Below are 23,961 nucleotides of genomic sequence, written 5' to 3' on the forward strand. Positions count from 1 at the left end.
ACCTGTATGTATGATACCCTCCTCACCTGAAAAAACCCTGCATTTCTGTCTTCTGCTAATAAAATATTCTAACACCGTACACGATATATTAAGAAATTTCAACAACAATTTATGCACTTAGCCCAAAGAGCCCTTCAGAATCTGTTAGCCTTTGTACCTTAAGAACTCTAAATCACATCACTTCATTGATTAAAGTTATATCTTTACTCTACAGAAGGGAATCATCTTCTCAAAACACATTTATCTCTCCAGAAGAAGCAACGTGTAATGGGATATGCCAATGCTGTTGCCACTTTTTTTTTGGCCAGAAATTCTGAAATATCATAATATCACACCGATGATACAAAGCTGTGAGGAAAGGCTGAGGGAGCTGGGGCTGTTCAGCCTTGAGAAAAGAAGACTAAGGGGGGGGAGAGCTTATTAATGTTTATAAATATCTGAAGTATGGGATGCAGGGGGAAATGGCCAGCCCCTTTTCAGTGTCTGTGGGGACAGGACAAGGGGCGATGGCTTCAAGTTAGAGTATCGGAAGTTCCGTACCAATATGTGGAAGAACTTTTTCATAGGCTGCCCAGGGGTGGTGTGGAGTCTCCTTCTCTGGAGATATTCAAGACCCATCTGTATGCCAACCTGTGTGTCCTCTCCTAGGGACCCTGCTTTGGCAGGGGGGTTGGACCCAATGATCTCTGGAGGTCCCTTCCAACCCCTAAGATTCTCTGATTCTGTGATCATCCACAAACTGATACGCAGGATACACACCACACCTTCGTATGTAGGATGAGATGAATAGCAGCTAACATAAACCCTAATGTGTATTATTTTAATCCTTTAATTAGGTAAGAATTATTTTCTTCCCAACAGTTCTTCCTTATTAGGAAAAACTCAAGACATCTACAGATCCTCCAACTGTTATTCAAACTCTAAGCCACGAAAGTCTTTCAAGCATCTGGCATGTTTTACGCTCCGTGGCAGTTTCGTTAGCTTCCAATTGAATGATTTATTACCATATAACCTAAGCCTCTGATGAGATTATGCTGCCAATTTGTGCCTTCTTTGCAAAGAGAGGTCTCCTCCAACCCAGACTTTGGACTCAACGTGGTGAATCTCAATTAAAGGGTGACCTTTACAAGACAAGGGAAATGTTAATTCCCGCTCACCTAAATGGCTTTAACCCTACTTGAAAGCAGGGCTTTCTAAAGCTGCCCACTACTCCCTCGCTGTAAAGTTTCATTTCAACGTTATCAAGATAAAAAAAACTCCTCAGTGTAAGAAAAAATGTATATATCCATCCATCAAAGCCAAAGGGGAAAATCCAGATGCTAATATAGCCATCCCCAGTGCATTTTTTATGCTACTTGAAAAACAACGGCTTCGCATTTTTAAGGGACTTCAAATATAGATTAGAGGAGTTAGAATGACAGGGCCAGAGATTAAACACTTCTTTACCCACTGAACAGGTACAAGACAAGGCAAGAGCAACAGCTACTGCTTCTGCACTCACCCTTAAGGTACGTGTTGTAATTTGCTGTACCCTGTGATATCTAACCGCTTTCTGAAGATGTCTCAGCTTGAAGGGTGTCACATTTGCAGAAGAGGCAGTTCAGGCTCCACAGAAAATGGTTTTCCTTTTTTTTTCATAATTAGGATTAGCTACTCTATCAAAGCAGAGAAATAAAAGCATCGTCGCAGCAACGTCTTTACGGTCTTGCTAATTAAGTCAGGGAAAACAAAGGAATTATAGACAAGTAAACAAGAATTTGACCTGCATTAAAAAAATGGATCTAGACAAGGTTCAATATAAAAGGAAGCAAGAGCTTGCTGAAAAATCCAACTGTCACCAAGATTTCAACATAAAATGTCAGTATCTTAGGACTCCACACGTTTTAAGAGGCCAGATTTTAAAAAGAATTTATATATATATAATATTAATATTTTATATATATATATATGTTTATTTTTTATAGACACAATGGCAACAGAACAATTATTGCAGTTTTGGCCAACCTGGTCATTGAAGATCCCAAAAGATCAGAATTAATGAGCTAACCCTCATTGGGTTGAATTCCAAGCCAGCTAATTGTATTCAGCTAATCCACATTCCCACAGGATATTTTCATTCAGCATTTTACAGCTGAATTCTACAGTGTTGCTCAGCGTTTCACAAGGGCCAAACCCCAACTCCAAGAGCTGTATGTTCCCATCATTTACTGTAACAGAAGATGAGTGTAACAATCTAGACCCAGGGTACCAAAGGCCCTTTGCAATGCCCTGGTAGCAAACAAAAGTCCAACACTGGAGCAACCTCTAATGATTCCTTGAAGTCATCATGGAGATAGCTGTGTGGAAATACTATTCTAAGCAAATCCAGGATTCAAAACTAGGATTTTGGCTTTAGATGATTAAAATTTTAGAAGAGACAACAGCAGTACCACCCATTTAACAACCTACAGACCCTTTTTCATTCATACAAGCTCTTGCAGTCTATTTCCACCAGTGCAGCTATGACTATTCCTCAAAGCAGAGCAGATTATCAGGACCTGGTCCTGCTTATAGCAAACTGAGAGGATCCTGATCCTAAGCAGCAAGACAGAATGGTTTTAAATAAACAGTTTACTATTGGACTTGACACAAAAGCATAAATCCCAGGCGAGTGTGGAGATCTCATATAGAGAGAAAGGAGGAACGTATAATTTCAAATCACAGTAAGAGGAGTACCTGTTCCAACTGCATCCTAGTTGTTTTATTGCTGGCTGTAGTGATGAAATGTTTCCACTGTCCTTCAGAAAAGCAAAGTGTGATTTATCTGCACCTGGGACACATCTTAAGCACTGATACAGCACGGTCTGCTGCCTGGCACAGTCTAGCCCAGAGACCTGTGCCTTGAATGATACAAGGGAGGAAAGGAGAGAAGATGCTCTCCAATTCAGACAAATCACATTACAGAGAGATGTTTCTTTTTATTTGTCCCAGAATTCAGGTCAATTAACGTTCACTTAGGTTACACCTAATTAGAAATAAAGATATAAAAACATACAGGCTGATTTTACTGGGATACCAGAACTTGAACAGTCTCAGTGAATCCAAAAGCCTAGTCTTGAAAAAAAAACCTCCAGGACTTGATAGAAAACAAGGTATCATAATTTACAGGCATAAATGTTTCCTACTTATTCCATTTTAATCTGCATAATATGAGATAATTCTACAAAGTCTTTGTAAATTCACCATAAAGTCCTCAAATTCTTTAGTAATCCAAAACTCAGAGCTGAAAAGAACCTGCAAATTTGAACTGAAAAATCAATCACTGCTTTCAAAAACAAGGGACTGTGACACAGAGAGTCCCAGAAATCCTGGTCTCCCTGCCCACAATCACAAGCCAGACCTGGTTGGAGAAGTCTCCCAGCAGCATCAGTAAGACAGAGTAGTCCATCTATGGGGGTATTTTGTAAGATGAGTACTTCTGACAGTGTGCTGCTTCCTACTGAGAGAGGAGGGAAGCTGAGCTTCGTAACTGACTTCAACATCTTTGATTTTCAGTCTTCATTTGAGAAGCTCCTCTACTGATACATTATGGTAGAATCACAGACTCATTTAGGTTGCAAAAGAGCTTAAAGAACAAACCCAACTATTAACTCAGAACTGCCACGTCCAACCACTAAACCACGTTCCTCAGCACCACATCTCCACGTCTGTTAAATCTCTCGAGGGATGGTGACTTACCCACCTCACTGGACAGCCCGTGCCAGTGCTTGGCAAACCTTTGGGAGAAGAGGTTTTTCCTAATATCCAATGTAAACCTCCCCTGGTGCAATCTGAGGCCATCTCCTCTGGTCCTGTTGCTTGGGAGAAGAGACTAAAACAGGGACCATGTGGCATGTGACACTCTGCACAGTAGATTACTAAAGGTCCTTAGTCTCAAGTGTGTGAGTCTAAAGACTAAAGAAAGAAGAGCTTGAAGTCAAGACCAAGGACTTACTCAGAAACTCTAAATAGAGTCCCAAACCTGAATACCAAAGACTGTCATGGTCAAAGGCTGGGATGCATTGCAGAGGCCACCTCAAGGAGCAAAGCTGAACGTCCAAGCTGTGAAGATAACTTGAAGGTGCAAGCTAAGAGTGACCTCAGAACTAAAAGATGGTAAATACAGATTAGACATGAGGAAGAAATCCTTCCCAAGGAGAGTGAGGAGGCCCTGGCACAGGGTGCCCAGAGAAGCTGTGGCTGCCCCTGGATCCTTGGCAGGGTTCAAGGCCAGGTTGGATAGGACTTTGGGCACCCTGGGCTGGTGGAGGGTGTCCCTGCCCATGGAAAGGAGGGGGACTAGATGGGCTTTGAGGTCCTTCCAACCCAAACCAGTCTGGAATTCTGGGATTCCTTGGTAACATGACTGTTGCAGAGAAGGATGCAATGGCTGCAGGCTCTACCAGATAAGACCCAGGACCAAGAATGCTGCTAACGTGGCTCCTAGCAACAATTACCTACACAATACTTGCTTTCATGAACAATTTCACTCAAAAAATAAGTTGTAATAAAAAATAAACGGTGCACTCACTTTAAAAAGCAGGCAGATGACAGCTGATTTCCCCCTCTCTTGCTGAGATGCTAACTGGCACTCTCTGAACTCGCACGAGTCAGCAAATATCGATTGGCTATCAAAAATGACTCGTACTCCTCAAAGTCCCTGACACAAGCCAAAGAAGAGATTTCACAGCCCAAGCCTGACTGAAAACACCTTACACCTCCCCGAGAAGTGAGAAGAATTAAGTGGGAGCTACGACTCCCCGCCCTGCAAACCCTTAAGCCTTCTCTAGAAGCAACCGAGATGCCCGGCTGCTTTCTCACAGCCCTCGATGGCTGGCCAAGGTCAGGCTGTAATAAGCAGTAACACACATCCTCAGACACTAGTGATGGATCAAAGAAAGATGGGTTAAAACACACGCCTCAGAGTTGCTTAAAGGAACTGAGAGTAACATGTCTATTAAAAACAGTTGCATTGCCTCCTTCCCCTGGATAGAAATTTTTTGAATATTAAAAAATATAAACATAAACCCCATGGCAAGAGCCTCCAAACACACTGATATGGAAAGGGAGGACCAACCCCACGAAAGGAAGGGAAACCTGTTGCTGTGAATCAAATGCAAAGCATGCTCATGCTAACGCCAGGACAAGGAAAGCTCTCTGCACAGCAAGGAGGGCACCAACAAAGCAAAGGATCTCTCCTGCTTCCATTTTTAGGTATCTTCCCTCCTCTTTTTGCCTCCCTCTGAATTTGCCACAGCTTTAATAACAATCTCAGAGGTAAAAAAATCAAGAAACAAATTATTTTCTTACACATAATCCCCCTTTCACTGTCAAGTGTCTGACCCCTGTTTGATAATCTCATTTCCTGAGAATCAAAATGCTGGAAATTTAAGCTTCCTAGAGTGTTAATTGCGGCCCTGCTCCATTGCTAATCAAAAAATTGGATGTTTTGCATGAAAATGCTGCTCTAATTAATTCTCAGTCATAAAGCGCCCCGGTTTTAATAACCCCTTCTTGATTGGATAGCCTTTGAAGAGACAGTGCCGCTAATCCGCTAAACCAGAAAAAACACACGCAGAGGAAATAATAAGTGGGCTTACAAGCTCTGAACTAGATGATTGCATTAATACTGTCAAACCACAAAAAAGCGATTCTCTCCCCTCCCCTCTCCTCCTTCCCCAAGCTCAAAGCAAACCGGTGATCCCCGAGCATCGCGGGGAGACAAAAGCACCCGCGTGACAAGAGGTTTGTAACATCAAACCGATGCGCCCTCCTTAGCGTAACCAACCCGCTGAAGCCTTTGGCTGGTTATTCCCCATCCTTTTCCAAAGGGTGTTTTAAACCAGGACTGTCCACTAGTCACAACGTCGCCTTTAACCAGACACGAATTATATTGCTTCTCCTCCCCTCCTCATTGCCTCTGACTGACAACATATTATCATACACGTCTCTAAAAGGTGCTGAACCGAATTTTCATTATCCAAAATGTCAAGATTCGTTTTTGTCACCAGTGAACAGGGCTGGGTCCCTCCGGCAGCCCTCGGGTGAATCCAAATGGAACAAGGCACCTACAACTAACCGCATTTTCCCCGGCCCTGGCCTTACATGGTGCCCTTGTCATATCAGATACCATTTGCCTCCGCTGCTATTTCTTGGCGTCAAAATCTTAATTAGCAGAGTTTCTCTTTGATTTCCTTAATTACTTCCAAACCTTATGGCGAGAAATTTTCAGGCTTGGACTGAGAACAGAGGAACAACATAGTGGTGAGGAACCCAAACCCACTCTCCAATCTTTTCATTTGTGTCATAGGGATGTTTGGTGCTTTCTATTCGTCACCTGGCCAGCAAGAAAAAATTCCCTGCAGGTTCTACTTGTAAATAATTAGGTTTAAAAAGAAATAATTAAGTTTTAAAAGAAATAATTAAGTTTTAAAAGAAATAAATCAGTATGTACAGCCTCATTACAACAGACCCTTGTTTCACAGCCAGATTTCCCAGACCCAGACATGATATGCTTTTAGTTTTGTCATCCTACTGGCTCCTTGGGACTACGCTTGATCCTTCAAGCTTCTGGAACCCAGTTAATTTTAAGCACCTGGCCAACAAGAAAAAATTCCTTGCAGGTTCTAATTGTAAGTAATTAAGTTTAAAAAGAAAAAATCAGTATTTACAGCCTCATTACAACAGACCCTCATTTTACAGCCAGATTTCCCAGGGGTGGACATGATACACCTTTAGTTTTGTCATCCTATTGACTCCTTGGGACCACGCTTGATCCTTCAACCTTCTGGAAATCACTTAATTCTAATCACCAACAGTTATGTTTAAGCTATTTGGCCAAGTTTTAAACTTCTAGTGACACCCAGGAGACAAACACATAGGCAAGATTACCCTTCTTCCCTGAATGCCTGTTAATGTTGCACACAGCAACAGGCAAAAAAGAAACCTTATATATTAAATAATGTATAATAATAATAATAATATGAAATAAGGTATGATAATGTATAATAATAACTAATAATGCATAATAATAACTAATATTGTATAAGAACTGAATGGTTAGACTCAATGATCTTAAAGGTCTTTTCCAGCCTTGTGATTCTGTGATTCTGTGATAATGAACTACCAGCCAACTCTGTGGTACTTGGGTGTTGTATATTCAGAAATGGGAGGAGAATCCTGGGTAAGATTTTTGGTTTGGAGTTTAAAACTGCTACCAAGAGAAAAGTAGGTACAGAAGAGTCCCAGGTATTTAAAATCAGTCCCAGGTATTTAAAATCACCTCTGTCAAACTAAGCCTTAAGAAAAATGAATCAAGAGGAATTTAGACATGTTTTTAGAAAGTAAAAAGAAGTGTACAGCATCACACACAGGGACGTTCTGGCCTGAAATTGCTTAAATAATTTCATATAGAATCACAGAATCATAGGGATTGGAATACACCTCAAAAGATCATCTGCCAAAGCAGGGTCCCTAGGACAGGTCACACAGGTCCCTAGGACAGGTCTCTACCAGCTCAGGAGATGCTGGGATTCTATGATTCACTCAGGGCAGCACACAGATGCCAGGGGACAGCAGGAACCACGGGGCTGAGTGTGCCCAAGGCACCATTTACATGAATACACATGAACACAGTAACTACTGAGACCCAAACCAGAGTGATCTAACAAAGCCTGAAAGGTGACCCTGGGATGTTGACTCTAATTCTGCTCCCATCGTCCTTGCTGGGACGATGCATCACATACTGCACTTTGCACAGCTCCAATCTAAATAAACCCCTACTCTGCAAAGACTCTGAGAAGTTTAATTAATGCCAGAGTGCACTGAGCTTCCAGGGTTGACGGAAATAACAAGCCCAAATTTTAAGAGGTGCCGAACAGCTGCGGAGTCATTAACATCCGCGGGAACAACATCTGCTCAGGAGCACTCCGCATTTCATGCTTAGGAAGGACCCAGATGTACCCCACCAGCAAAGCTGACCTTCAGATGAACTACCAGGGCCTGCAAGCACACAGATAACAGCGGCGCCGGATGCTATTTTCCATGCTGATCAGCACCCTCGAGGCTCCTCGGATTTTTACAGTGAATAAAATGTCTTTTCCCATTTCTACTGAGAAACTAAACTGAGGCCACGGTTACCGTGAGCACAATATACAGCTGCCTGAATTCCCCATGGCCACAGGCCTCTGAAACAATGCCCCATGTAGAAGGAGCCTATGAAGTGACACCACCTCTGACAAAGTAATTCCACGCTAGAAACTAACAGCTGACAGCGAGCAGCATGGAGCATGGCTGCTGGCCAGAATCACAGAATCACCAGGTTGGAAAAGACCTTTAAGATCACTGAGTCCAACCATCCCTGTCCTGTGCTAAACTACATCCCTGAGCACCTCATCTACCTGTCTGTTAAACACATCCAGAGATGATGACTCAACCCCCTCCCTGGGCAGCCTGTTCCACAGCCCCACAACTCTGCCAGGGAAGAACTTTTCCCTCCCAGCTGAGCTGACCCTGCCCTGGGGCAGCTTGAGCCCATTGCCCCTTGGCCCATCTCCTGTCACCTGGGTGAAGAGACCATTGCTCACCTCTCTACAACCTCCCTTCAGGTAGTTGTAAGTGGGGATAAGGTCTCCCCTCAGCCTCTTCTTCTCCAGGGTAAACATCCCCAGCTCCCTCAGCTGCTCCTCATAGGATTTGCCCTCCAGCCCCTTCCCCAGCCTGGTTGCCCTTCTCTGGACTTGCTCCAGGACCTCCATGTCCTTCTGATGGGGAGGAGCCCTGAACTGAACACAGCACTCAAGGTGTAGCCTCACCAATGCCAAGTACAGGGGCACAATCACCTCCTTGGACCTACTGGCCACACTATTTTTGATACAAGCCAGGATGCTTTTGGCCTTACTGGCCACCTGACATCCTGTGTCCTCCGAGCTCTCCTAGCCCTGAATCCCATGGACACGAGATATAGCCATGAGTGAGGAAGATCACTAGCTCAGTTTAGACATCTGAAATAAATATTATCGCCCATCGAGCTTTCCATTTTCAGTTCTGGCTCCTTTTGCTTCTGTTATTGGCTTGAATATATTTAATTTTTAGTGGTTCCTCCAGAACACAGGTCCTGCATGACCCCTCTGCCCCAGCCCCATGAAATGCAGGCATGTCCACCCTGCAAGAGAGATTCAAGACACTTGTGCAAGGGAACTGTGCCGGGAAAGGCCTAAATGGCCTTCAAAGGTCACTTCCAACCTAACACATTCTATGATTCTATGAAATTAAAACTTGGGTTCATGCTTTTATAAAGCATTACCAGAATGCACCATCAGAAATGCAGGCACCGACAGTAGCCAGAACAACAGCAGTCTTTATTTTTGCTCATCACCACGTTTTCCAGATACCAATCCCATCCAATTTACTGAAAACAACCTCAAGGCCACTGCAGACTCTCTCACTAGTGAGACTCTCACCCCAGTGACTCCCTCCTACCATCTGCCATCCCCTCCCTGCAGTCCTTAAGCCCTCTCAATGGCAAGAAACACGATTTTGCTTTTATTCCCAAGAAATCACTGATAATCGGGACAGCAGTGGACTGCAATCAGGTGCATGCATGGGATTCATTCCACCAGTCAGCAACAAGAAACCACCTCTACCATGAAATACAACAACGTTTTCATGTAGTTTCCAATGAAAGTAAGAGTCCTCTGACCTGCCTGTCCAGCTGGTTGTCCCATCCTCACAAGTGAGCCAATTTCTGCCAAACATGGCAGTGGCACAGATTGTAAAAGCAGTAAATTCATAGCTGTTTTGTAAAAAAAAGACAGCTGAGAAGATAAAACCAGGATAAAATCAGGGGATCTTATTAATGTTTATGAGTATCTGAAGGGTGGGACACAGGGGGAAATGGGCAGCCTCTTCTCAGTGTCTGTGGGGACAGGACAAGGGACGATGGCCTCAAGTTGGAGCACAGGGAGTTCTGCACCAATATGGGGAAGAACTTTTTCATGGTGAGGCTGACAGAGCCCTGGGACAGGCTGCCCAGGGGGGTGTGGAGTCTCCTTCTCTGGAGAGATTCCAGCCCCATCTGGACACCGACCTGTGTGACTTATCCTAGTGACCCTGCTTTGTTAGGGAGGTTGGATCTAATGATCTCTGGAGGTCCCTTCCAACCCCTACAATTCTGTGATTTTGTGATAAATATGCACTTCCATGGTAGGAAATGCTGCAGTGAGGATGTGTGAGTCCTCTGTACTCTTGGACCTACCAACCAGGTGAAAACCTACACTTTGGCTTCCACAGCAGAATGCTGCTTACTCAGTATGTACTTCACTCAATCCAGCTGTGGTAGGTGCTGGTTTCTGCTTAGTGGGTGGTTGAGGGACATGGGTAGTCACTGGTGGCTGCCAGGAAGAGAAAAGAGAGAGGGATGAAGCCGGTTTAGAGATGTGGTGAGGTGTGTGGCTGATGAAGGAAGGGCATTAAAGGAGAAAAGGAGACGCATCTGAGACCGACAAGGCTTCAGCCATTCAGCTGTTCGTGGAAGAGACCTACTTGTTTTTAAAATACACCCACATTATTTAAGGCAGCCTACAAAAAGAACAACCTGGCAGGAGGGCATCAACAAGGAAAATGTAAATTCCCCAGCAGGCATGTGGCCAAGGTGGGCTTTTGAAGAAAAAAATGACAAGATGAACAATGATCATTACTTGTTTCATACAGAATAAACCACCTCTGACATACTTCTGTCAACAACCTGGAGCACCACACCTGTGCTAGTCTAGGAGATAATTCAGTTATGTATTTGCTTCCCCTCCATCCCTTTTTTAATCACAATTGTCAAACAACTTGTGTGTCCAACTTCAAGGGAAAAAATACCCGGCCTAAGCCTTCCTCCTCCAATTTCAGGGGAATAAGACCGAAGAATTAATCCTTCAATCTCTAAATCACTTACAGCAGGTCCCCTTCTCCCACCGAGGGATAATGTGCACCTTGTGCACTGCACTATTTCAGCCCAAATGAAAGAGGTTAGTGCCAAAGCATCACTCTGATCTTCCCCTGTTTAAAGGCTATTTAAATTAAATTCTTCTTTCAAAAAGTTGGCAGGAGCCAAACTTTTAGAAGTTCTTTATTTTATTTTATTATATTTTTTTTAAATGCATATGTTTCTTTGAAGATCTTTTCAGGCAAAAAGATTTCCTAACGAGCCACCCTCCCCCTGCTGCCACTGAAAAATCATCCCTGTGGATAAGGCTGTCAGGAAGAGAAATTGTGTGGCATTCACAGAAGAGAGTGTCACATGCCTGCCTTCCAGTAACCTGATTGAACAATTAAATTGTATTTCTCTTTAAAAAAGGCTGTTAAAAAAATATATATATATCAAAATGCAGATCTTGCTGTGGTCTGAGATTCAGGAAGATTAATGAGCTACCTAAAAGGGAACAGCAGCTTATAATAGAACGAGAGGACAGTACATTTTTAACATAAAGTTCAAAGGGAAACTTTTCTTGATGGTTAAACTGCAAAGATTTCTCAGCAAAGTCATCTCATCTATTGTCCCTACTGACTCCCTACATTGACTTTTTGTCACCTATTGCATCACGTTCACTCTCTTCCAATTCATCCCAAAAGGGCAATATAATCTTGTCCCTATCCACACTAATTCCTATAGTTTGTCCTTTACTTCTTTGTCAGCTCAGGGGCTTTGTTCTTCCCAACCCCACGCTAGCCAGGCAGCTGGAAGTCTGCACAGCTCTCCTTTGCATCCTCTTCTCTTGAAAATCCTCAGAACCTCCTGCTCATGACAAATGTTGCCTCCAGATTTGTCTTATTTCAATAAGGAGTTACTCTTTCATGAAATCTGGCCGTGCCCATTGGTAATGTGTTCTGAACCCAGGAAAGGAGCTTCTTAAAACCAAATCCTCAGTTCAGTCCAACGGTAACCACAAAAATACCCAGATCTCAGCCACAAGGTACTTGGGAGAGGACACACATGTGGAGTGAGTCAATACCGTTCTCTACTGTGCTTTTAAAGCAATATGGATGCCTGGCTGGGTCAGGGTGTGGAGGCAAATTTGAATGCTATGAAGGGCTATGGAGATGCTAAGGGGACTAGAACACCTCTCTTATTAAGAGAGGCTGAGGGACTTGGGACTTTTTAACCTAGAGAAGACTGAGGGGGAATCTTATCAATGCTCATAAATCATTGAGGGGTGGGGTCAGGAGGATGGGTCAGTCTTTTTTCAGTGGTGCCCAGGGAAAGGACAAGAGGCAATGGGCACCAACTGGTATAGAGGAAGTTCCACCTAACCACCTAACTTCTTTACTAGGAGGGTGGCAGAGCCCTGGGACAGGCTGCCCAGAGATGTTGTGGAGTCTCCATTTCTGGAGACATTCAAACCCCGTGGTCCTGTGCAGCCTGCTTGAGGTGATAGGGGTTTGGACTAGATGATGTCCAGAGGTCCCTTCCAACCCCTACCAGTCTGTGATTCTATAACAGCAGAAGACAAGAAGACTAATCCCAAAGAGATCTGAAAATACTGCTGCAAGGCTCCCATCACTGCTCTAAACACTGTTCTCAACAGCCCCAAAATTAATGTCTTTGAACCCATGCAGTTTTTGGAGAAGTAATTACTTCAGTCCTACTGCCTACTCACGTAAGAAAACGATGGTGCCACGTAACAGCTTGCGCTTCACAACACCCTACTGTACTAGGTAACTTCTTCCAGTTGATCAGGGCACAAGAGCATGTGACAGACTTTAAGATGAGAGCTCAAGTCTCAAGAGGTGAAGAGCTGTAAACTAAACACCTCCCAAGTGTGCAAACAGTGATGCTATGATTTAAAAGACAGGTATCTCAATTTTATTTTATTCCTATATGCCATCAGATCATAGCATGGACAACTGTCAACTTCCATAAGTCTTTTTCTCAGATTCTTTCCTCAAAGTCCATTCAGAACAACTGAACTATTCACCAGAGTTGCATCATTTTTATGCACCAGAGCACATCAAGGTTCAGTTGATCTTTTTAGAGTCACCTAAGTGAAGCAGTCTGTCCAGAAGAACACTGTACATCTCTCAAGGACTCTTTTCACACTGTTGTGAGTTTAACTTATCGCTGAGGACAAGAAAGTTATAAAAAGAGGAAAGGAACACAAAGTGACACAAAAATTCTCTTGTAAATTATAAAACAACATTAATGAAAAGCCAACTGAAAACTATCACGTGGAAAATTTCACAGAGCAATTCTACCCTTGGCCATCGCTGTAGTATTTGAAGAGTGGTGATGGTACACTTCCCCCACTGCCCCCACCTTTGCCTGACAATTCCTGTAAATCTGGATTAATCAATAACCATTGGTGATGACTGTGATGTCTGCATCTGTCTCATAGTGATTTCAGGAAGACAGACAACAACACAATAGCCAAGGGGTATCTGTGGTAACATGCCCATCTGGGCAGAGCACTGCTCAGTGCCCACTGGCACCCGTGGGTGGTATGTAAATATGACTATGAGCCAATCATCTTACTCCATAAATATTGAGCAGTCCAAGAGCCCTTTGAGCTCTCCTGAGATGACAGTGGGCTGCACATCAGCATCTCCCTTTGAAAGAGACACCACTCAAGGTTACTCCTCAAGGTTGAGAGAATCCTTGCCACAACAGATCCACAACAGATCCTTGGTAAGTGAGTTGGGAATAAGTGCACTACACTTTGTGATCTTAGCTAAGAAGTATAAAGGATTGATTGTGCATAGATAATCCTTTAGACATAAACCATTGACCAAGTCTGGAACTGAGACTGGATCCAGCCACACCTAGGCTCCTCTTTGAGGAGTTTAGAAAGCAAGGGGAGGGTCTCCATGACAGCTTCCTCTGTCCCTGTTCTCTATGCACTAAATAATCAAGATTACCTTACCATCAAACCTTAATCACTGTCACGTTTATTATCAAACACCCTGTTACACCCTTTGTTTTATATCAATAAACAGATTGTTGCCTCGCTCTTAAGAGTGAAGTGCATCCCTCTTATCTTTCCATCTGTGACAAGAGTACCTATTATTTTCTTGCTATGATTAGTAAGAAACTAGAATAGATGATACAAAAGAATTCAGAATTCCATTATCATGACAGCCTTAAGATCTCCCCTTGACTTCATTCCCAAAGCCAACACTTCTAGGAATTAGATCATTCCAGAAAAACCATTAAATGAAGCTGTGCTCAGCGGAGAGAACACTTCTCTGGGTACATAGAGCACTTCCTACAAGCAATATAAACCAGCAACTGCAGACCAAGTCTTCAAATTCACGATTTTCAAACACTCTGCAACTCTTTAAGACTGCGAATTGGTCACTTCACTCCATAAAACTCAGAACTTCAAATCCAAGCTGCCTGAGCAGAGCTCCTGAAGCAATCCAGGGTAAGCATGACATCCAGCGTGTGATGTAAGGCAATAAACTGGGGATCAGGAAGCAGACATTGCCTCTGAGTATCCAACAGCAGTGCTCATGGTGAGATTGTCTACATGTCACCCATTGTTTTGTGAATGTCTTTTATGACCTGGACCTCTAGCTGAAAATGCAGCGGGAACAAAGAGAAACCCTGCTGCTCCACAACACGAGAAGAATACATAAACAGAGCTTAGAAACTGGAGAGATTCAGACAGCCTGTGTGGTGAATTAAAGAGGTATTAATGCTCTGATGTAGCATGGACACATTATTCAAGCTCCTGCAAAAGAGAATTATCCAAACTAGGACGTTATCTATTTCCCCACCTTGAAGTTCTCCACTTCTGCTGTACAGTTCCCGACGCTGCTCCCGCAAATACGCGCTCATGCTAATGGCATGGGAGGAGGACTCAAACCTGTAAGCAACAAAAATGAATCCAGTCAGTTAAGTCATCCACAGACACGTCTTTCTTGTAAGCTCTAAACAGAAAAGACTTCCCTGCAGGGAGCAAAATTATCAAGGCAGACAAAAGCACATTTTTCCTACAAAACACCATCGCTGATGCACCAGGTTCTGCCAGCTCTGATCAACGCATCTCTACCAGCAACCACCCATGACACAGACCAGCCTGCAAAGCAGAGAGATGCTCCTCTGCTCTATCAGCTGGGAGCACCCAGGCTTTGAAGAAGGAATCACCCCCAAAATTGGTGAAACCCAACCCAAGGCCATAGGCTGGCACATCTAAATTGCTGGAAAGTAAAAATTAACATTCTCCTGGAAACTAGGGAGGAATAATTTGTACAGTATTTGTTATACAGCTCTGGTGCACTTTTGCATGGCTGGGGTCTGGTGGAGAAAGGGGGGCTGTAGGGATGGCTTCTGCAAGAAGCAACCAGAAGCTTTCTGTAGGCCCAACAGAGTAAGCACCAGCCAGGCTTGAGGTCAGACCCGTGCTGGACCAAGGCCGAGCCCATCAGCGACGGTCACAGCACATCTGGGAATCACAGTTAGGAGGAAAAACCACAAGTGGCTGCTTTTTGCCCCCAGAGAAGGGAGTGAGAAGGTGTAAGAAGCTGTGCAGACACCAAGCCCGTGAAGCAGGGGGAGGAGGTGCTCCAGGTGCCTGAAAGATGCCCCTGAAGCCTCTGGAGAAACCCATGGTGATGCGGGTGTCCCCCCACACCCCATAGAAAAGGCCTAGACCCCATCTGCAGCCCAGGGAGAGGCGACACACTGGAGCATGTGGAGACATGCAGGAGATGCTGTGACCCACACTGGAGCAAGCTTCTGCCAGCACTTGCAGCTCATGGAGAGAGAGGGAGAGACACAGAGAGAGGGGCCCAAGCTGTAGTGGATTTGGTGGGGGGAAGGCTTGTGACCCCATGGACTGAATCAGCCTCAGAGGGACACTGCAAACACCAGCACCACACCAGAGAAGAGGGACAAGCTTTTATAAGCTTTCTCACACAACCCTGTTAATGCTGTTACTATTAATGAGGCTTTTCTGCCCTAATTTGGACAGCAAGTGTGTTATTGCAACTGAACTAACAATGATCTATCACACTACAACCAACACATGACTTTTAATTAACGAACAGTAAATTCTTGGCTCTGTATTTATGATGTGCTCCCTTCTGCCCTTAGTGAGCTATTAAGCGTAGCATTACCACCACGTTCCAGAGGTCTTCACCAGGCATCAAAACCAGAAGCTCCAGGTCAAGGAAAACGACTAATAAACTTCAGTCTCCTTCTTGAGACAGTGGCTCAGATTACTGCCCAGAGCCCTACACTGGCTTATGCTGCAGGATCTCAGTTCTTTCCCACAGCCATCCAGTTACACTCCTCCATTTCCCCTCCTCAGCTGTTTCCTTAATCTGCTCTTCTCCCACACAGACTCACGGAATGTGTCAGGCTGGAAGGGACCTTTCAAGGTCATCTAATGCAACCCCCCTGCATATACACTACATCAGGTCACTCAGAGCCCCATCAAGCCTGACCTTTATGGTTTCCAGAGATGGGGCCTCCACCACCTCTCTGGGCAACCCAAGCCAGTGATCCACCACCCTCAGAGGAAAGAACTTTATCCTAATATCCAACCTAAATCTCTCCTTTTCTAGTTTAAAAACACCCCCCCCTCCCTTGTCCTATCGCTCCACGCCCTCGGGAACAGTTCTTCCCCAGCTTTTCTACAGGCACCTTTCAGGGTTTGGAAGGCTGTTATACAGTGTCCCCAGAGCCTTCTCTTCTCCAGGCTGAACCAGCACAACTCTCTCAGCCTGGCTTCATAGGAGAGGTGCTCCAGCCCTTGGATCATGTCTGTGGCCTCCTCTGGATGTGCTCCAACAGGTCCATGTCCTTCTTGTGCTGAGGGCTCCAGAGCTGGACACAGCACCCCAGGTGAGGTCAGAATCCCCTCTCTTGATATGCTGGCCACACTCCTTGGGATGCAGCCCAAGATGGGGTTGGCCTTCTGGGCTGCAGATGGACATTGGTGGCTCATGTCCAGGTTCTTACCCACAAGTCCACTCAGGTCCTTTTCCTCAGGGCTGCTTTCCAGCACATCATCTCCTGACCTGTATGGATAACGTGCGTTGTCCCAACCCAAGTGCTGGAAACCTGCATTTGGCTTTGTTGAACCTCCTGAGGTTCACTTGGGACCACTTGTCCAGCCTGTCTGGGTCTCTCTGGATGGCATCCCTATTTCCACCTAACTCCTCTACTCTTGTTACTCCTTTCCCCACACTGATCCTCGCACAGCAAAGGTTTCAAAAATCACACAAAGAATCATAGAATCATAGGGGTTGGAAGGGACCTCGAGAGATCATCGGGTCCAAACCCCCTGCCAAAGCAGGTTCCTTACCTTTATTCTACAGAGAAGTACATATAATTATAGCCAAGCCTGCAATTAATGCAGAGTGTTCAACATCTGCTTCTACAATCAACTCCTTTCCCATCAAAGTCCTATTTTAAATGACACCCATTTTAAAGGTAGGAAAACAATGATTCAAAGTCTCTTCCAGATGCTGGCTACTGATTTTCAGACAGTAGGAGGCAACTGAGGAGTCCTCATTCTTCCCTAAAACACACAACTTGCACAAGTACTTTCTATTTATAAAATTACTTTACAACAAGCTATGGCACAAACACCTGCATCCACCTCTGAGTAAAGCAAAGTGCAGACCTGCCCTAAGAGACCTCTGAAGTGCAGAATTAAACGCTGATATTCCAGTGACAAGCAGAAGGCTCCTCAGCTTCAGACAGAGCTAATGGAAAGGCAAGAAAAAGTGCCCTGAAGCCTGCCATGAAAAGGACAGAAGATGGGAGAGGAGACAAGGACACTGCTGCATCAAACTCCGTGGAAGGAGAAATTCCATTTCAGTGGAGATTTCCATAGATACGGTGACAGCTGACAGAAGACAGATAACCAAATAAGAGATCCCAATAAGTGCTGCTGTCACTGAGGTGCTGGCAACGACTTGGTGACAAGCCCATGAGTGGTGAGAGACATGCTGCTCCTAGGAGGTCATGCACCTTCACTTTAAACAATTATACCCACTTTCACTCTCTGCTGACAAACTAATTTACAGCCTTAAACTGCTGTAGGTGAAATGGAGCATCCTCATTCCTCAAACTTAAATGGTCCAAGTACCCCTAGGACCAGCTGCAGTATGAAAAGGTGAGTGGCCCCATTTTGCTCCAGAATACATCTGCAAGTCAGAGTAAGTGCAGAGTGTGATCCTCAACCCAAAGAGCCATGGGAACGCTAAAAAAGAAGGGTGGGAGAGGAATAACGGTGGGTTGACAGGGGCAGGAGGCACCTCTGAAATCCTCCAGGCAACAGTTAACCTTTAATAACAGAAGATTACATAGACAGCTCATCCTGTGAGAGGGAGAGGAGGCAGTGCAGAAGACTTCAGCTTCTAACCAGGACCTTAGGTACTATGACATTACAGCCACCAGATGCACATGCCCATGGGACAAAGCCCAGGGGGTTTTGGATAATCAAGAAAAAGTTTTGGTTGGAAAAAACCCCAAACAAAACCAAACCAAAAACTCCAACACAAAAAAAAAAAAAACCTCTGTAAAGAGGATGCATTAAACAAAGCCCTCCCCAGCCTTGCTATAGCAGAGCCAATTACTCTCAGCCTTTCACATTGGTGAAATTCCTGCATTCCCAGCCTTACAACAATCTACACCTTCAGTCACAGAAAGGGGTGTGTGGGGAAGGGGTGTTCTTTCTTAAGAACAAAACACCCAGACTTTTCGATCCTTATCTCCATCTAAATAAGGAGTGAAGACATCAGCTCCCTTCCAATCACAGAATCACAAGGTTGGAAAAGACCTTTAACATCATTGAGTCCAACCATTCCTGTCCTGTGCTAAACCAGATCCCTGAGCACCTCATCTCCCCAGCTATTAAACACATCCAGGGGTGGGGACTCAACCCCCTCCCCGGGCAGCCTGTTCCACAATCGCTCCCTCTCCAGCAAATATTCCCCCAGATATTTTTAACCTCGGACCCTCTTAAGTCCGCAGAGCAAAGCCTCATAAGGCTAAAAATCACTCAGAAAGGGAAGGACAGACTGACTGCCCAAGCCCTGCATCAGCTCATAGCCCAGAGGGGTGCTGAGGACCGATGAGACACACACTGTTCCTGCTGCAGCTGAGCACGGGTAAAAGGTTGATGCCTCAAGCTGCTGGAACTCCCCACCACAGCTCCACTTGGCCCTTCTCTTCTATCTACCATGAAATTTGCTCGTTCCTTCACCAAGTGTTGCTGAACAAGCTCATTATGAAACAAAAAGAAAAAGAGATTATTTTGGCAAGACTGAGCCAGGGAGCAGCCACACACTCAGGGTTACACTGGTGGAGCTGTGATCTTTGAACTAGGAGCACCCACTGCCAAAACAGCACATTTTGGTAACCCCAAAAATCCTCAAGAAATTGAAGAGAATGAGCAGCACATGTAGTTGGGGGAAGAGGTGAAAATTCAGCACAGCTCCCTTAAACCTTAAACAACACGAGCTCTCCTCTCCTAACTGTGTTGCTCACCAACCACTGCTCTTCATTTCTTATTCCTGCACATCAAATTTCTTGCCCCAAATCCTTCCCTCAGCCACCAAGCCTCTCCTCCTCTTTCTCACACCCTCCTCTCAACCACTTAATTCTTTCCACTCAGAACTCTGAATTAAAGGAGTTAGTGATAGGATTAACCGCTTAGTCTATCTAGTAATTATACAGTTATCTTAATTCTCTTTGTCCAGTTGCCTTTATCTCTCTCTTTAACAGGTCCTGAATTTACCGTGGACAAAGATAGGCGGAATGTATCACTGCAGGCTTTGCAGCAGCTTGTATAATGGGATCCCAGACCCAAAAAGAGCTGTGCTTTAAAAACCAGCGATGAATCCATAACAGAGATCTTACCAAGGCTTTAGCTCTGGGTATTAAATCTCCATCTCAAAACTCACACTCCTCTCACACCGTGAAACCGCGATTAGCAGCTGGTGTTGTGCAGGACTTGAGGGACCAAGACACAGCTTAGGCACAGCTTTAACATCGTCCAAGCACTTACTTGAATAAAGGGTTTTTAGGTCTTTGTGGTTTCTTCTTTGCAAAGAAGGCTGCAAATTCTCTCCCCGAGCTGGCGTAGCTAAGCTGGGTGGAGGGCTCCGAGGCTGTGCGGGTGTTCTTCATATCCAGGTACTCTGTCAGCAGCATCTGCGAACAGAAGGAAGGGGAACTCAGAATAAAACCAGCAGTGTAATCTAACTTAGAATCATAGAAACACAGGAAGCATTAGGTTGGAAGGGACCTTTAAAGGACATCTAGTCCAACCCCCCTGCAGTGAGCAGGGGCATATTCACTAGATCAGGTCACTCAGAGCCCCATCAAGCCTGACCTTGAAGGTCTCCAGGGACAGGGTCTCCACCACCTCTCTGGGCAACCTGGGACAGTGATCCACCACCCTCCTGATGAAGAACCTTTTCCTTATATCCAACCTAAATCTCCCCTTTTTTAGTTTAAACCATCACCCCTCATCCTATCGCTCCATGCCCTTGGGAACAGCTCTTCCCCAGCTTTCCTAGAAGCATCTTTCAGGTACTGGAAGGCCACTATAAGGTCTCCTCAGAGCCTTCTCTTCTCCGAGCTTGAATGCCTGGGATCTTGAAGTACTCTGTAAGACTGGAAAACTAAATACAAATCTGAATATTTCTAATTAACAGAAGCCTAGCTTTATCTTCAGAAGTGCAATCCCAGTGACTTCATCTGCCACTGTCACTAATTTGGTTACATTAGTTACAGCACTGACCAACTCAACCTGCTACCAAACCCTGAAGGTACCAAAGGCATCTTGCAACAAATCTCCACTCCTCCCAAAACTGATTCTATAGGTAACAGGGTGATTGTGGGTGGTTGTTGGCTGGCCTTTTCAGACTGATTACATACCACAGCTCTTAAAAACAGAAAGGTTACCAATCCTGATCTGTTGAGTCAAGAAAGCAGATTTTAAAGAAGTGTATGTATGCCTATATATTTATATGAAGAAACTGAAAACATCCACGATCTGTTAGGGTGTGTGTGCTGCAGGTCACATACACTGTTGGAAAAAAATCCTGGGAATGCTGAAAAAATTGCCCTTTAATAGCTCCCAAAGCAAACATGCAGCTTCTACCATTCAAAATACAAATTCCCTCAGCCACCAGTTCTGCCACAGTATCACAGAATCACAGACTCGTAGGGGTTGGAAGGGACCTCCAGAGATCATCAGGTCCAACCCCCCTGCCAAAGCAGTGTCCCTAGGACAGGTCACACAGGTCGGTGTCCAGACGGGGCTGGAATATCTCCAGAGAAGGAGACTCCACACCCCCCTGGGCAGCCTGTCCCAGGGCTGTCACCCTCACTGTGAAAAAGTTCTTCTGCATATTGGTGTGGAACATCCTGTGCTCCAACTTGAGGCCATCGCCCCTTGTCCTGTCCCCACAGCCCACTGACAAGAGGCTGGCCATTTCCCCCTGTGTCCCACACTTGAGATATTTATAAACATTAATTAAGATCCCCTCTTAGACTTCTTAGGTAGTTTAGGACTGATTTTCCTCTAGCTCAGGACACTTAGTCAAGGGTTGGGGGGTCTCTTTTTAAGCCAAGCGTCCCCTTTGGGAAAGTCTTGCAGCTCTAAGCAGAGGCCTGCTATTTGATGCTGTGTAAACTACTCCACGTTGCACAAGGGGTGGAGATTCCAAGTCACACAGAATCACAGAATCATAGGGGTTGGAAGTGACCTCAAGAGATCTCCTTGTGTCTGAAGGTGGAAAGAAACCCCTTTGAAAATTAACTTTTGTCAGAGCATTCAGAAAGTCCCCCGTTACTTTCAGGAAACTCTGCCTTCTCAGAGACTATTAGTAATGTGTTCCATTTTAATAATTAGCTAGTCAAAGCCCATCAAAGAGACTTGTCTGTAATGAAAGGAATACATCAGTACCATGCTGTCTAAGTTTAAACAAATTACAGAGGAATAAATATCTAGGCAAATGGTATCATGCCCCTAATTAGAAACAATTCAGGATAGCTGGGGAAAAAAAATAAATGCAAACACAAAGAAACTTCAGATCCTAAAAGATCTCAATTAAAACTTTACCTGAGCACAAGCTTTTAAAAAGCATGCTTATTGTTAAAGAGTAAAAAATAATCAGTGCGCTAATTTTTAACAGTAATTTACCAAATCCATTTGTACCCATGTATTTGCATTTCATCTTTTCTACTTAACAACCCGAAAATTGCCACGAAAATGTAATTAAACCCTCAAACTTAATCAAGTTTAAAAAAAAATAGAAAAAGAAAAACACTTGGCAATTTGTTCTCCTGTTATGGATGAAACGTGTTTATCACGGATTCCACAACTCTGGTGTCACTGTCTATCCAGAACTAGGGAATGTGAAGGGTGTATTACAGTACCCAGCTCCACAGAATCACAAGGTTGGAAAAGACCTTTAAGATCAAGTCCAACCATTCCTGTCCTGTGCTAAACCATATCCCTAAGTACCTCATCTACCCCACTTTAAAACACATCCAGGGATGGTGACTCAGCCCCCTCCCTGGGCAGCCTGTTCCACATCCCAACAACTCTTTCAGTGAAGAACTTTTCCCTCCCATCTCACCTAAACCTGCCCTGGTGCAACTTGAGGCCATTTCCCCTTGGCCTATCTCTTGTTACTTGGCTGAAGAGACCATCACCCACCCTTCTACAACATCCCTTCAGGTAGTTGTAGGTAGTGATAGGGTCTCCCCTCAGCCTCCTCTTCTCCAGGCTAAACACCCCCAGCTCCTTCAGCTGCTTCTTCAAGATGGCAGTAACTCAACACAGGTTTGAATTATCTCTGTTGGTCAAAATGTGAAACAGAAATAAAAGGTGAGCTGGGAGTTAGAGATTCAGAACAGTTCTGAAAACACTGCAGATTAGGAATAAAGAAGAGGAAATGGATAATTTATGATATCACTAGATTCCCAGGGCAGGATGGTTAGATGTGAGGCTCCAGAAAAAACAGTTAAACACTGTACAAGCAGTGAAAATCGATGGTTTTGAGAACTAGTCTCAAAGTTCATCTTCAAGTTCTAAAATTCAGGCAGAGCAGAAACTGCACAAGACAGATCAAAGCTCTTTCTGCTCCACTGCCCTGTATTCACCACTTACACAAATTCTTCAGAACGAAGTAATTAAGCGTAAGCATGGCTGAGCAGCTACAATACACAGGCGAGCAAGAGAGAAGTTAAGACAGGAAAGATCTTCAATGCACAGTACATTTGGCTTGTAAACGTTACATGAAGATTAAAACCCTTCTAATTTTTAAGCAGTATGATTAACATGTGGGCCAGGCTGAAAATCTTGCTGGCTACGTGCCTGAAAAAATAGCCTGACATTATCAGAGGCTGGAGAGAGGTGGGTGCTGGTCTCTTCAGCCAGTGGATAGGAGATGGGGCCAAGGGGAAATGGCCTCAAGCTGCCCCAGGGCAGGGTCAGATCACATGTGAGGGAAAAGTTGTTCACTGAAAAGAGTTATGGGGATGTGGAACAGGCTGCCCAGGGAGGGGGTTGAGTCACCATCCCTGGATGTGTTTAAAAGAAGGGTAGATGAGGTACTTAGGGATATGGTTTAGTAGGGGACAGATATGGTTGGACTTGATCTTAAAGGTCTTTTCCACCTTGTGATTCTGTGGTTGTTTCTCATTGTGTTGTGAAATTCACAGCCTTCACCCAATGTCATGGCTGTTCTGCTCTCATAGTCCTCGTAGAAGATTTTAATAAATACCATACTTTGGTTTTAGAAGTTGTGGCCTGGCTGTATGCTCATTAAAACCAACAGCAAGCTAGAACTTTAAAATCCACTTAAAAGGAAAGAAAACCCAGACATTCTCCTGCCTACCCAAGCAAACAGGAGCTTGCCTTGACCAACCAAGTAAGAGATTTCATGATTTGGCCCCGTAACACCTGATTAGTAGTCGCTAAGCCATCA

The 23,961-nt window shown here is 44.5% G+C and overlaps 1 protein-coding gene across 1 annotated transcript in view; it reads right to left on the reverse strand.

The window, feature by feature from the left end:
- The window catches only part of EXOC4 (exocyst complex component 4), a gene marked incomplete at its 5' end in the record, with an annotated part of 481,981 nt that overhangs the window by 326,531 nt on the left and 131,489 nt on the right, over nt 1–23,961 (reverse strand). The window contains 2 exons of the mRNA XM_084273112.1: nt 14,779–14,867; nt 20,025–20,170. Of these exons, the coding sequence (XP_084129238.1) occupies nt 14,779–14,867; nt 20,025–20,170 (235 nt within the window). The remainder of the gene's footprint in view (nt 1–14,778; nt 14,868–20,024; nt 20,171–23,961) is intronic.

Source organism: Gallinula chloropus (assembly GCF_964237585.1).
Source record: "Gallinula chloropus genome assembly, chromosome: 1".
Lineage (NCBI taxonomy): Eukaryota > Metazoa > Chordata > Aves > Gruiformes > Rallidae > Gallinula > Gallinula chloropus.